Below are 13,958 nucleotides of genomic sequence, written 5' to 3'. Positions count from 1 at the left end.
ATCACTGTTCTGAGAAATTCTGCTCTAATACGTCTTCAGAAGTAAACTCAATAATTCCCTTTATTCATCAATTCATATAAAATATTTAACGAACACCTACATGCATCAAGCACTTTTCTGATTTATCAGGCAGATTTTGAGTGTTTCTTATTGCATACTATATGAACTTCTACTAGAGCACTTCTTATATTATATTTGTGTTTTATCTGTCTGTTTGTAGATTTGTTTCTTTATTAGAATGTAAGTTCCCCAAGGTCAGAATACATGTTCTTTTAATCTATGTATCTTCAGCACCTAGAGTAGTAAACCTGGCATGTAACTGGCTCTCAGTAAATATCTATTGAATATATAAGCACATCCAAAGTAGTAACAGTTTACCTTACAGAGCCTTTTAATAAAGTCAAATGAAAGTGTATGTGAAAGCACTTTAAAAGTGTTTCATCAAAATGTAAGCTATTTTTATTTTATCATATTTCTGAGTATTATAACTCTAAGCATAGGCTAAGATCTAACTGTAGGATGACATGGCAAACCTGTGGTTTCCAGCTATCACAGAGCTGAGGGAAGAGGTATGGGAGCTGGGCAAGTTAAAACACCATGAAACTTGCTGTTCTTATAAGATTTATCCACTTTTTTTGAATAAACACTCCTTAGATGGTTGCAAGCCTTTGGTTAATTTCTAGAGTTCTGAAAAAGTTGAATTTGACAATTTTTGCCAAAGTTGTTTTTGCTATTAGGGAGAAGTGTATTTTTGGACGTTCTTACTCTGCTATGCCAGAAATGCTTCCCCCTCACAATTGAATTTTAACATTACAAATTTTACACAAATTTTAGGAAATACTCAGAAGTATTTTTATAAATCATATTTTCTTTCCCTGGAGAGGAAGAATTATCAATCTAAGTGAAAAATACACCAGAAAAGGTACCAGTAGGTTTGAGTAATCAGAGATAATGCTGCCTTTTAATAATTGTGCACCGTTGAGCATACTCTTTCTTCTCAGCCAACATGATGGTTTTAATACCCACCCTGTCGTAGCATTAGGGTAAGTGTGATGGTTTTCATAGGAAAGAATGAATAAACACTGTACAGGAATTCCTGTTACATAAACTGTTTGCATCTATATTTAAGTTCAGTGTTAAACTGAAAAGATTTATTTCAAACTCAAGACTAAATTTGCCTAGACATTAGTAGTATATAGCAAATTTAATAATGGGAATCCTGTCATATTTTGACTCTGAACTTCGTTCTTTTTAGATCCTTTGAACCAAAGTATTCCTGGCATAAAGAGCAATTATAAATTTTAAAAGACAGTTCATATTTCACAAACCTTATATTTTGCTCAAATCTCAGCATTTTTGCTCAGTGTTTTCTTTAATCAATGAATAGGATCCTAAGCTTACAAATTATCATTTTTAACAATAAATGTATAAGTGCATTAAATCTCTTAAATTCATGGTATTTGTTGTCTTTTTCTGTCAATCCCTTTAGTCCTTTACTGTTGCTCATGTGTTACTTAATAAGTACCCCAGTTTGCTTACTTTATATTTGTACTACTTGAAGGGTTTATTTGTTCTCTTTTAATAGGAGGTACACTTAATGAAATCTGCAAACTCTCAAACAAGTTTCATAGTGTAATTCCTGTGAGATCTGGCCATGAAGACCTGGAAGTCCTCGACCTTTCAGCACCATTCCTTATACAAGGAAAAATACATCACTATGGGTATGTTTTCAATGATGAGAATTTTGGGAATTTTTAATTTTATTTATTATTTTATTCCACTTGTTACTATATATTCAGTGGATACTTATTTAGTACCAATTTATAGGTACTAGATTTTTTGGTATATATCTATTCTTTGGATACCATATATACTGAGTGCCTACAGTATGCTAAGTTTAAGGCTGTCCCAAAAGCTAATATTCATTTGCTTTCTTTCATAACAATTTAGATATTAGTTACAGAGAAAGTTCAGAGCTGTATCCTAGTAAAAGTTAAGTGATTGAATTCCAGAATTTCTGTGCCACAAAGTTATAAATGAGTTGCCACTGAGAAACTGGAAGATATCAGAATACATCAGGAGCTAGAAACAGATGTCTAGGTTTGCAAGGAGGCAATATAGATAGAATCTCTGTTTCCACTTGATGAAACAATCACCCTGGAAGTGCTCTGCTTTGAGAAACCTTGGATTATAGAATACTTTCTGCTTTATTGGAAAATACCAAATTGTTTTTCTAATGATTGTAACATTTTATGGTCCAATCAGCTGTGTGTAAAAATTTGTTTATCCTGGGTTCTCTTCCACAGTTAGCTCTTGGTGTTAGTCTAACTTGTAATTTTGTTAGACTGATGAGCATCAGATAGTATCTATGTTGTTTTTGTTTGCATTTCCTAGATGACTAGGGAGTTTAAACAAGTCTCATGTTTATTGGCTATTTAGGTTTTCTCTTCTGTGAATTCCATATTCACATTTTTCTATTCAGTTACTGGTCTCTGTTTTGGTTCTTGTGTGTGTGTTTAGATGATTGTAAAAATTCTTTCTATATGAGAGATACTAAACATTTGTCAGTTATGTGCATTTCATCAAACTTCTAGTCTGTCCTGGACTTTTTAACTCTATGCTTCCTTTTGTTTTACAGATTTTTCAAATATTAATATAGTCATATTTACCAAAATGTTTGACAAGACAAAGTTTTTGCAAAACTTTACTTAGATTTCTGGATCTGATGCTTTTTTAATGGAACAGAAACTAATGCTTCAGTTTCTTACTAGTTACACATCTTTTAAGGATTTCTGTTTCTTCTTGAATCTATTTTATTAATGAAAATTTTCTAGAGAAGTATTTCATTTATCTTTTAAATTTAAATTTATTGAGATAAAATAATTCATAATACTTTCTGATTATTTTTAAATCTCCTCTTCATCTGTTCTTGAATCCACTTCATATTATTTGCTCCTTTTTTTCCCTTGGACTTTTTTGCCAAAGCAACTAGCTTTTGTTTTTGTTGATGCTCTCTATTTTTTTATTATTGTTCTTAACTTTATTTTCTTCCTTTACTTTCTATAGGTTTCCTTGGCATTTCTTTTTTGTAATGTTTTTAATTGAATGCTTACCTCACTTAATTCATTATTTTTTAATATGTTTTTAAATATTTGTATTTAAGTCTGTAATATACCTCCTGAGAAAATAGCCATAGCTTTAACCGAAGATTTGATACGTAGTGTTTTTCTTGTCACTTCTAAATGTTTCACAATTCCTATTATGATTTCTTTGGCCCATGAATTAATTGACTGTGTATTTAAAATTTTTCCACACACTCATTTTAGGTGCTATGTTTTTGTTTGTATTTTAGTTAGATAACTTTTTAATCAAGTAGCGTGATGCATTTCATAATGATTCTTTGAGATTTGTTTAGTTTTGCTTTATACTAGAATGTGTTTGTTCATAATTTGTACATATTACATAGATTTTAAAAAGAATGTGTATTCTTTAACAGTTGTATTTAGTGTTTAATAGTGTTTAGTTAATGTCCATTAGACAAGCTTGTTAATCGTATCCAAAACTTATCTTTCCTTTGTAACTTTATCTGTCTAATCACTTCTTAGAGACTGTGCTTAACAGCCTCTGTGATTGTAGGTTTGTGACCTATTATTCTGTCAATGTGTACTTTATATGTTTTGAGTCCTTTTTGCTTGCTCATTCAGGTTCGGTATTTCATCTTCTGGTGAATTCATTGTACTGTATATCCTTATGTAATGACTTCATCTTCAATCGTGATTTTTTGCTGTAAGGTTTATTTTTTTCTCATTTTCTTACTACTATATCAGAGTTTTTTTGGTTGGTAATTGCACGGTGTATCTTATTCTCATCCCGTTGCTTTTATGTTTCTTTGTTGTTATATTTTAGTAGGTCTCATAAATAAATACTTATCAGTAGATTTTAGTTGTTTATTAATAGATGAGTTTAAAATATGTTAATTACTGAAACATTTAGGTTTTATTTCTATACGTATTTCTTGTTGTTTTCCACTTATCATACTATTATTGTTTCTTTTCCCACCCTTTTTTTTTGTTATTACTTTATTTTTTTCCAGTCTTCTATTGGATTAATTTATTAAAATGTTCTCATTTTTCTCCTTTTTCCTCTTTTATTACTTCGGAAGTAATGAATTCTCTAATTTATGCTTATTACTCTTAATTTTTAATTTGTACACTTTTTAATTTGTAAACTTGCTCTATCAATGTCTAAAGTTTAATATCACAGCCTTTTTTAAAAAAAAAACTAATACTCGTCCTTCAATTACCTTTTTCTGTTAAAGAAAAAACTTCTATGTATTTAAAGAGTGGAAGGGGATAACATTTAATATAGTTACCCTCTGTTTTCCCCCAGATTGCAAATGAAAAGGAATCTGCATGAACCTTTTGAATGTTGATTTTTATAATTTTTATCCAAGCATATTTTCTCATCAACATCTCCTAAACATTAATACATATAGTAAAAAGTAAATTGCTTATACTTAAAATGTTTGTATGTAAGTAAAGCAAAATACCTATACTAGATAATATGCAATTTTAGTGTATTATGTAATTTTAGATTGATTTGTATACAAAGGATAACTATAGTACTAGGCATCATAAACTCTGATCCTCTAAATATGTGCTAGTACTGACTTCCTTAGAATAATTTTCTCCTGTTGCTATATTTATAAAATTAAGATCTTGGCTATTCCATATTGTTCACAGAGCCATAAAATGAAAGAGTCCTTAGAGTTTGTCTCTTTAGACTTTTTGTTTTACCAGATAAGGAAATTAGCCAAATTAATTAACAATCTGCACCTGGAACCTCTCTCATTATCGACTTAGAGTTGTTTATTCTGAACTGTACTATCTTTTTAGATTGCTTCTATTGTAAGAAGCTTATTTTTTTAATAATTCTGTTTGTAATATGCATATTACAATACAGGAAGTGCAGTGCTCTTTTGTTTAATAATATACTTTTTAAACTGCATGCTTGAATGGCAAAAATGTTATAATAATTAAATGAGTTGTAATAATTACTTATAATAAATCATTTTTTTCTTTTATTAATTTAGATGTAAACAGTGTTCTAGTTTGAGACCAATACAGAATCTAAATTCCCTGGCTGATAAAACATCGTGGATTCCTTCTTCTGTGGCAGAAGGTTAGCTAAGTTTCTGTGTCCTGTCATTGTAACTGTCTTTGTATAAAGTGATCTCACTGAGAATATTTCAATATTTGTGGATATTGTAAAACCAGAGCAAAGGCTGAACTAAAGTTTAATTGTCCTTAAGTAAAACCATTCACAGTGGTCATAATAAAAGTATAAATGTTTAAAATAATTGAAAACTTACTTTCAAGCATCTACCAATGTTTTTCAATTATTACATTTTAATTATTTAGTAATCATAAATACAACTTGTGAAAAATCTCTCCAGTTTATAGTATCTTGGGATTGAACAGAGTTGTAGAGATAGCTATTACAGCTTTTTACCCAATACAAGTCTTTAGCTGGAGCAACAAGAATCTTTTTATATCACGTTATTAACTGTGGTCATCCAGCCTTGGCTTAAAACTCTTCAGTGACTGGGGACTCGTTACATTGCAAGGTAACATATCTTACTTTTTAGGTGCAGTACTTAACAGTGAGGCAAAATCTGCTTACCTATAATTTTAACATGGGCCACATTCTGTGTACTAGAATTAAAGTACATCTGTTCCCTCTTCTATAAAATCAGCAAACTGTACATTTGAAGATAATCTGTCAAGTCTTCATTGAGTCTTTATTTCTCCAAGCAGGTACCCTCACTTCCTTTGGTACTTTCCCACATTCTTTACTATTTTATTTCTCCTCTTCAGTAAACATTCCATTTTACGAATGCTCTTCTCAAAGTTTGGTCCTCAAAGCTAGAAATAGAGCTGCAGGTGTTGGCCAATTCAGAATATGAAGAAAACCTTTATTTACCTAAGATTGGATACTGCTCCTACTTGCCTGAAAATTTTATTCTGTAGATATTTATTTGTATACTTGGTTTTGTTTTCTTTCTCTTTTAATCCAGCTATATAATACTGCTAACTCATATTTTGTTTGTGGTCCAGTGAAATTCCAGGTTACTTTTGCATAAGCTTCTTACTATGTGCTTCAAGCTTGGACTCCTCATCCTGTACTAAATGTAGTTTTTTGTTTGCTTATATGGTCCCTCAGGGTAGGTTTTATGTTCATCCTTCTTGGTTTTAGCTCACAGTTTATGCCTATCGAGAACTTCTGAATCTTAAAAATCAATTCCTCTGTATTAGCAATTTCTCTCATGTCTGTATGCCCTAATTTATTTGTTTTACTTGCTCCCTTTATTACTGAATATGGATTCCACAAATGGAAGACAATATTCCATTATATAAGCATATTGAATATCTTCCATTTCCAGACACAAAGTAAGATGTTCATTTTAACCTATAAATTTTCATATGATTTAGCATCTCTTTAATTTCTTCCTTTTTCCTCATCTTACCAAATTATGAAATCTCAGATTCTCACATCATTCAACCAGATGATATCTCTTAAAAAATAATCAATCCCTATGCTTAAAATACAAAGGAGAGAGACATGTTAAAAAATCCTAACTATTGAACTGTATGCTGTTTCTGAGTTGCCTTTCATGAATTGAAAGTTTTTTATGTTTAAATTGAAGGTTTGTATGTTTTTTATGTTTTTTATCAAGATCAACTCATTTTAAATATAATGCTGTATTAATATTTAATTTAAAAAAGATACTATTGCTCATGAGTCATTATCCCTATACAGGTGTAGTCTAATGTTCCAAAATTACCCTTCTAAAATGAGCTTAATATATTGCTATTAGAGAACAGAAAGGGATACATTTTTTTAATCTCTTGAGTTATTTTAGTAAACAAGACTAACAGGTATCTAATATCATAAAACAATTTTTTCTTTACTTTGATTAAGGCATAGGAGATTCATATGGTTTCAACTTTTTTCCTTCATTAGTACTGGGTATTGTACCACTCCAACATGTGTTTGTGATGACATTTACTCTTGACGATGGAACAGGAGTATTGGAAGCTTACCTCATGGATTCTGTAAGTAATAGAGGTAGTGAAGATACTTCTAATTAAAAAATAGTACTTTGAAAAATTTTAATATATTTATTCATGCCTACTTTGTTACTGAGGAGATTTAAGGCAGCTCGGAAGAATAAATAAAAGACAAGCACATAAATCTTAAATTGTCTATGTATTTATCTCTCTTTTGATTTGACACTGTAAATCTTAGTATGTGAATAATGAAAAATTGAGGAAGTTCTATTCCAGGAGTCAAAGGCAGAGGTATGGCCACACCTTCAGGCATTATCTATTAGCATTTCACTGGGCTTTTTAAGCCTCCATATTTCATATTAGAGAGAATGAAATTACTTTGATCGGGAGATAGTTATTCTATGTGAAGCTAGGTAGCTGTCCACAAGACCACCTTCATTTCTGACAGTACCAAGTTTGGAGGTTCCCAAGACCACCCTTACTTCTGACACCAGTTGAAAGTTCAGAGGTCCCCAAGAGCACCCTTAGTTTTGATAATTCACTAGAAAGACTCACAGAACTTATTGAAAGCTATTATGCTCACTGTTAACAATTTATTACAGCTAAAGGATATAGGTTAAAATCCTCAAGGGAAGAGGTGCATAGGGCAGAGTCCAGGAAAGTTTCTAACATGGAGCTTCCGTTTGTTCTCTTCCCATGGAGTAGTGGACAGTGTTACTTCCCTGGAAATGATATGTAACAGTACACGTGAAGTATTGCCAACCAGGGAAGCGCAACTGAGCCTTAGTGTCCAGAGGTTTTTTTGGAGCTTCATCATGTAGTCAGGGTTGGCTGCCCATGTGACTGGTCTCAATCTTCAGCCCCTCCAGTGGTCAAGTTAAAACCACATGCTCCAAACTCCCCACCCTAAATCACAACGTTAGAGTGACCCAGGGTCTCCAGGCAAAAAAGAATACTCCTATGAGGCATGACATTCCAAGGGCTTAGATTACCTCTCAGAAACCGAGGGCAAAAGCCAGTGAGGTTAAATTTTTTATTACACACATTGGGAAAAATCTGGGGTAAGGTTGAGGACAGTTTTTCTCCTGCCTAAATAAATTATTTATCCATTTATTAAATAAGTATTTAATGAGCACTTACTATATGCCAAGTGCTACTCTTTGTGATGGGGATATAGCAATGAGTGAAACAAGCAGACTCCTTTCCCTCCTGGAACTTATAAATAGGAGAGGAGAAAAAAAATTAAACAAATAAATATATACTATATATTAAACTCTTTTAAACTTAACACTTAGACATTGTAGGTGCTCAATATATATGCTATCAAGGTAAGCCTCACTGTATTCTAATCATTATTCTTATCATTAAGTCAGAGTGATTTAACTTGATTTTATATATATGTATCATAGCTGTTTTTAGATTAAAGTAGTAAATCAGATTTTAGAGTTTAGCACTCTAGTTTATGAATTCTACGATATTGATATGATGAAATAGTCTAGATTATTTTAATTAGATAATATTCAAATAATTTTATATTAATTATAGCTTCTGAAGAAGATAAAGATCATTTCCTTGTTTCTTCACATTTTTCTTAAGGAAAAATTTTTCCAGATTCCAGCATCAGAAGTCCTAACCAATGATGGCCTTCAGCAAAGTATGGATATGATCATGGATATGTTTTGTCCTCCAGGAGTAAAAATTGGTAGGCAGTAATATTTAACAATCCATTCATTCTTTTCCTTGAAATAATACCTAGCATATGGCTAAGCTATGGATGTTTAGAGGTATTAAAAACTTTGAAATCTGAATCCAAATAAATTACTAAGTAGTGATTGATTATACTGTATGATCTACCTATTGATGAAAATAGTGGCAGGGATAAAATAGGTATGAATCATAATTCCTGAAATGAAAAAAGTTTTTGAAAATAGTTTGGAATATTGATATAACAAGGGGGAGGCAATTTTGATCACAAGCACATTTGATATGATGCTTATGCATACAAACAGTTGAAATTAAACCAACAGGGATGAAATTTTGACAAGAAACATTTCCTATAACAAACTCATTTAGCCTGTTTAATTCATTGATGAATTGTCTATTTAATATTAACTAGTTTCAGATTTTACAAGCTTTTATTTTACTAAATATTTTTGTCAGCTTTAGTTGTTTTCTGTGTAACATTTGATTCATCAACCAGTCTTCAGGTCAAATTGTATTGATTACACCTACTGCCACTGATTTTTCCTTTTGTGGCCATTATTTCTCTTTGCATTGAAACTTGCAGATCTAAGCCATTTTAAGACAACTTGACTTATAACAATTTTTCATCAGTAACAAATTTTACCACCTGCAGATCTAGCTGTTGTCAGTTTAACGTTTATAGGTTATTTTAAGTCAGGTTTTATTTTCCCCTGGTCAGTCTTTGCATTTTATAACAATTCCAAAAAGATAGTTTTTGTACATCCATAACTAAGTCTAACTTACATACTTTTATTTGATGTCAGCTTTTATTTTTGTTGGCTGCTTGGATTCTTTTGGATAAATTTCTGCAAATAAAACTGCCATATCAAAAAGCATAGGCCCGATAGGCTTTTGAAACATACTGCCAGATTGCTTTTCAAGAGCATTTTACCTATTTGTGGTTCTACCAGCAGTGTAGGAGAGTGCCTGTCTTGCTTGACCCTTGCCAATAGTGAGGACTATATTAAATGTCTGTCAAATTCAAACTTCAAGAAATATTAATAGACTGTTCTAGAAGTTATAAACAGATTTACTGTGGTCATGACCAAAGCTTGGGAGATGGCATCTATGGCTGCCAACATTGCCTGGACACAACACCTGGGACCTGACGGGAATTTCAACTAGACAGATGTAAGGGCAAGCTGGTTTCTTTGCAGTCAACCAAGAAAAACAAAACGGGCAGATCAGTAAGTGATAAGCAGGAAAAAAAAGGAATAAAAGTTGGGAATGACGTAGATTACTACCTTTGCTATCAACTATTTTGAAAAACCCCACATGTAATGACTTTTTCCTGTTGTTGGGAAAAAATTCAAATTAGTCAGAATTGCTACAAAACAATAACATGAATCCAGTGTGTATTTGGAAGAGCAGATAATGGTAAAGGTGGTGAGTGTATTTGTTTATTTCTCAAGCTAAATTAAATATGTTAATTTTACTAGCTAAGCATTATGCTTAGATACATATTTCAGAGTTATTTGTTTAGTTTTAATGGTTAAATAGCATTTCTTTTTTTGATTTGTAGATGCATATCCGTGGTTGGAATGCTTCATCAAATCGTATAATGTCACAAGTGGAACAGAACAGCAAATTTGCTATCAGATTTTTGACACCACAGTTGCAGAAGATCTTATCTAATTTTGACATTCAACTTAGCATATGTAAAATGCTATAATTTTGGAAAACATTACTATTTTCTATGAGATTGCTATAAAAGACATAAGATTTTAGCTCTGTAGTTTATTTTCCATTTCAACCAGTATTTAAAAATTTTTTGACAAATAGGCATTGTGTTATCTTAATGCCCTCTGATAAGTTGAAAATGTCCTGTTGCTCAAAATATTCAGTATGATGGCTGTGAGGGATATAAAAGAGAGACATTGAATAAATAAGTACTGTGTTTTCATTTACTCTTTACTCTCCTCCTTTCAGAGAAGCTATTTTGTTACCCTAAAAATCACTCTCCCTATTGGTTTTTCCATGTATCAGCCACTGATTTCTCTGCCATCCATCATGCCTGGTTGAGCTTCTTTTTCTGCCCTGATTTTTATATCAGCAGTTTGGATGATTTTAGCATGTATATGGGATTAGGAAATGTCCTTACCTTAAATCTTCCACTCTTACCGAGCGCAAGGATTTGATTTGTTTTGTTTTTATGCAAAGGGATCTGCTTACTCCTTGAAGAAGTGCTTGTCTGAGTGAGCTACAGTGTGCTTGAAAAGAGTGATTTGCTTTAAGCGGAAGTAGCAGAATTGCTTTCTTTGGGTGCTGACTTTGACCAATTGAGGCTAAATCCATTTTTTCAGACCTGAATTATGTGCTTTGATTGCTTGTTTCTCTACATGATATTAGAAGTTATTCCATTCCTCCTCAACCTAATCAAGTGGTCAGATCTGTAATGTTAGCGACTTATGTAGGTTACCCTTTTTGGTAGGGTCTTATGTAAAATATACTTACATTTCAGGTTGAACATTGAATGAGAAATTAACTCAGTATGATAGTCTGCTTTTTACCTGATGATATTTGTCAAATTTAAAATCATGAAGATTCAATTTTATACAAATGCTTCTGTATATTTATATATATGTAAAGGTTTATATATGTTATTTGCTGAAGACTGAGAGATACAGATCTGCCTAGTTCAGTATTAGTGAAGAATAAATAAATGTACACATTTCAACTGTTTCGTTTATTTGCCCTATGTTGAGCTGAGGCATGATTTGAGGTGAAGAATCAAAGCAAGTGTGTCAATATAGCAGATATTTAGGACTGTCTACACACCAGGTACCATACTAAGTAAGCACTTAACATGTATTTTAGTTTCAAAACAACCCATCTTCCTGATAAGAAAACTAAGGTTTCACTGATAAGCTGACTTGACCAAATGCATACAATTATTAAATGCCAGTCAGCACTTGAATTCAGGTAGTCTCTGCTCAGGGGCTGCACTGTTAGCCACTTCAGGCCTCTGGAGCAAAAGCTGGTATTGGGTTTTCTGCAAGTGAGTTCTCCCTTAAATGTCTGAAGTAACATCGCAGATAGAACCAAAAGGCTTTTCACACCTTATTGGCCAAAAGGATTGAATATGTGATTTTCTCTGCTCATAATAACTCTAAATTCGAATTCCTGAGTATATTAGCACATCTCCAGACCTAACTACCCATCTGCCCCATCGCCAGATTATCAGCTTGTTCAAGACAATGAAAGAGACCAATGCTGATGTTTTGGAGATGTACACTCTTGGTTCAAAACATATTCAAGGAAAATCTTTTAAGAAATGTTTTAAGAAATTTTTGATATTGGTGGTATGCTAGGGACACAAAAGTGAGACAGGCATTTTCTCTTCCTTCGGGAAGCACCCAGTCCAGGAGAGTAAGTGTCAGAGGTGCAGGGAGTGCCATACGTGTCAGCCTGTGCTGTCTGCCAGTTAATAAAGTAAAACTGAATTTTCATGATTTCTCTTTACCATTTGTTTTGTTTAGTAAACCCCTACATTGTCATCATTTTTGGTTTTGTTTTTAACTTTTCAGTTTTGAACAAGAAGCGTTTGTCAACCCCTAGTGTTTATCCAGTGGTGATGTATGTGCCTTACCCTAATCGGGAGCCCAAGTGTAAGGGGAGTTCCATTTCTGGAGCAACAACTGGATGATAGTCCATCGTGCCCAATTTTGAGCCCTGTCCCCTTTGTAGTCTGTGAATATTGGTAGAATCTTCCTGTCAGATTTTAAATTACACAAATTTAAGAACGTAGTATGCGTACAGCCTCTTCCTCAGTCTCCGGTCTCCGCAGCATCCACTGTTTCAGACACTACTGGATTCTCTTGAGGCCCCCATGCTGTTCTGTATGAGGAAGAGAGTGCCTGTCTTAGAAAATCTGAGGCAGCCAATTCCTCTTTATCTAGATGTGATAATGAAAAGTGCTCACAGGCTCTTTCTGTGGCCACCTCATACTGCTTTATTGGAGGGAACTATACCTGCCGAGAAGGAGTGCATCATTCCCCATTTCGTTTTACCCTGGTCATGTTGCACATTGGGTGTTGTTTCTAAATAAATAGAGAAAGGCTGGTGTTGATGGAACAGAGGGAGCTGAATACATCTTTGACTACCTGGGAAAGCAGTCTCCACACAATGCTGGCTGCCCGGTTTTCAAATCTGTAGATCCTGTACCCAAGCTACTTGCACACACAGGAATGGGCCAAAATCTTTCTCCTGCCTGTTCCCCAGCTGACTGCTCTTTTGTTTCCAAAGTCAAAGCATGCATTTGTCACTAATTGTGACTTTCAATCCAGCCAATCTCTTCTATACTCTGTGGAAGCTTTCATCGGTATCTGGGGAAAATGCTACATTCTTCTGATTATTTTCAGTATTTTGAATTTTGACCATGCATTTCATCAAGTTTTGTTTTTATCTAGAATTTTTTTTTAATGAAAGTGATATGTACTTGTAAGAATTTGAAACAGCATAAAGTATGTAAGGTTGAACTAATTCGTGCTTTAACTAGTACCCCAGAGGAAACCACTTTTAACAATTTGGTGTATAATTTTCCAGACTGTTTTCCCGGAGAACCTGTAAGTATGTGTATATATACATATTTTTAAATAGCATTATGCTATGAATATATTTTGCAACTTGCCTCTGTCACTTTGTAGAGTGGATTTTGGTTTTTTATGTCAGTACACATAGAGAAACTTGTTTGTAATCATTCAGCAAAAGTCACTTTTTAGTGGGGAATTCTCCGATCATTTCACTTTCTATTTTTGTAGTGGTTTGGGGTCTGTGTTCTTCTTATGCCAGTTTTGGAATTTTATATTTTTATAGAATGTATTCTGTTGTTGACTTTATTACCTTATAGTTATTCGTAATATTTATTACCTAGTTTGTATTTTATCTGGTGTATTTTCCCTTTAAATAAATCTGGAGCCCCTGGGATCTGGTTTCACTATATCTCCTGGAGTTTTTCAAGTGATCGGAATTTTGAAAGTCTGTCCAGACTTCCTAATACAGGTTAGGACGCCGCCATGACATAGCTGTCTTGAAATATTCTTTTATGCTTTAAAGAACTCATTGTGAAAAGAATTATGTTAATATAAAAAAGGAAAACGCCTCTTGTATTGCTTTTCATTAGGAAATTCAGGTTCTGTGAATGAT

General features: G+C 32.9%; 1 protein-coding gene across 4 annotated transcripts in view; it reads left to right on the top strand.

Moving 5' to 3' along the window:
• The window catches only part of POT1 (protection of telomeres 1), an 83,409-nt gene extending 69,670 nt beyond the window's left edge, over nucleotides 1-13,739 (top strand). For all 4 annotated transcript variants that reach the window (XM_081244919.1, XM_081244918.1, XM_081244917.1 and 1 more), the window contains 5 exons: nucleotides 1,586-1,721; nucleotides 5,093-5,181; nucleotides 7,024-7,115; nucleotides 8,667-8,772; nucleotides 10,336-13,739. In XM_081244919.1, the coding sequence (XP_081101045.1) occupies nucleotides 1,586-1,721; nucleotides 5,093-5,181; nucleotides 7,024-7,115; nucleotides 8,667-8,772; nucleotides 10,336-10,448 (536 nt within the window). In that variant the 3' untranslated portion in view covers nucleotides 10,449-13,739. The remainder of the gene's footprint in view (nucleotides 1-1,585; nucleotides 1,722-5,092; nucleotides 5,182-7,023; nucleotides 7,116-8,666; nucleotides 8,773-10,335) is intronic.
• The last annotated feature ends 219 nt before the right edge of the window (nucleotides 13,740-13,958 follow it).

Source organism: Mesoplodon bidens, assembly GCF_964165515.1.
Source record: "Mesoplodon bidens genome assembly, chromosome: 9".
Lineage (NCBI taxonomy): Eukaryota > Metazoa > Chordata > Mammalia > Artiodactyla > Ziphiidae > Mesoplodon > Mesoplodon bidens.
The sequence above is the reverse complement of the archived record's forward strand: the minus strand, read 5'-3'. Positions and strand labels throughout refer to the sequence as shown.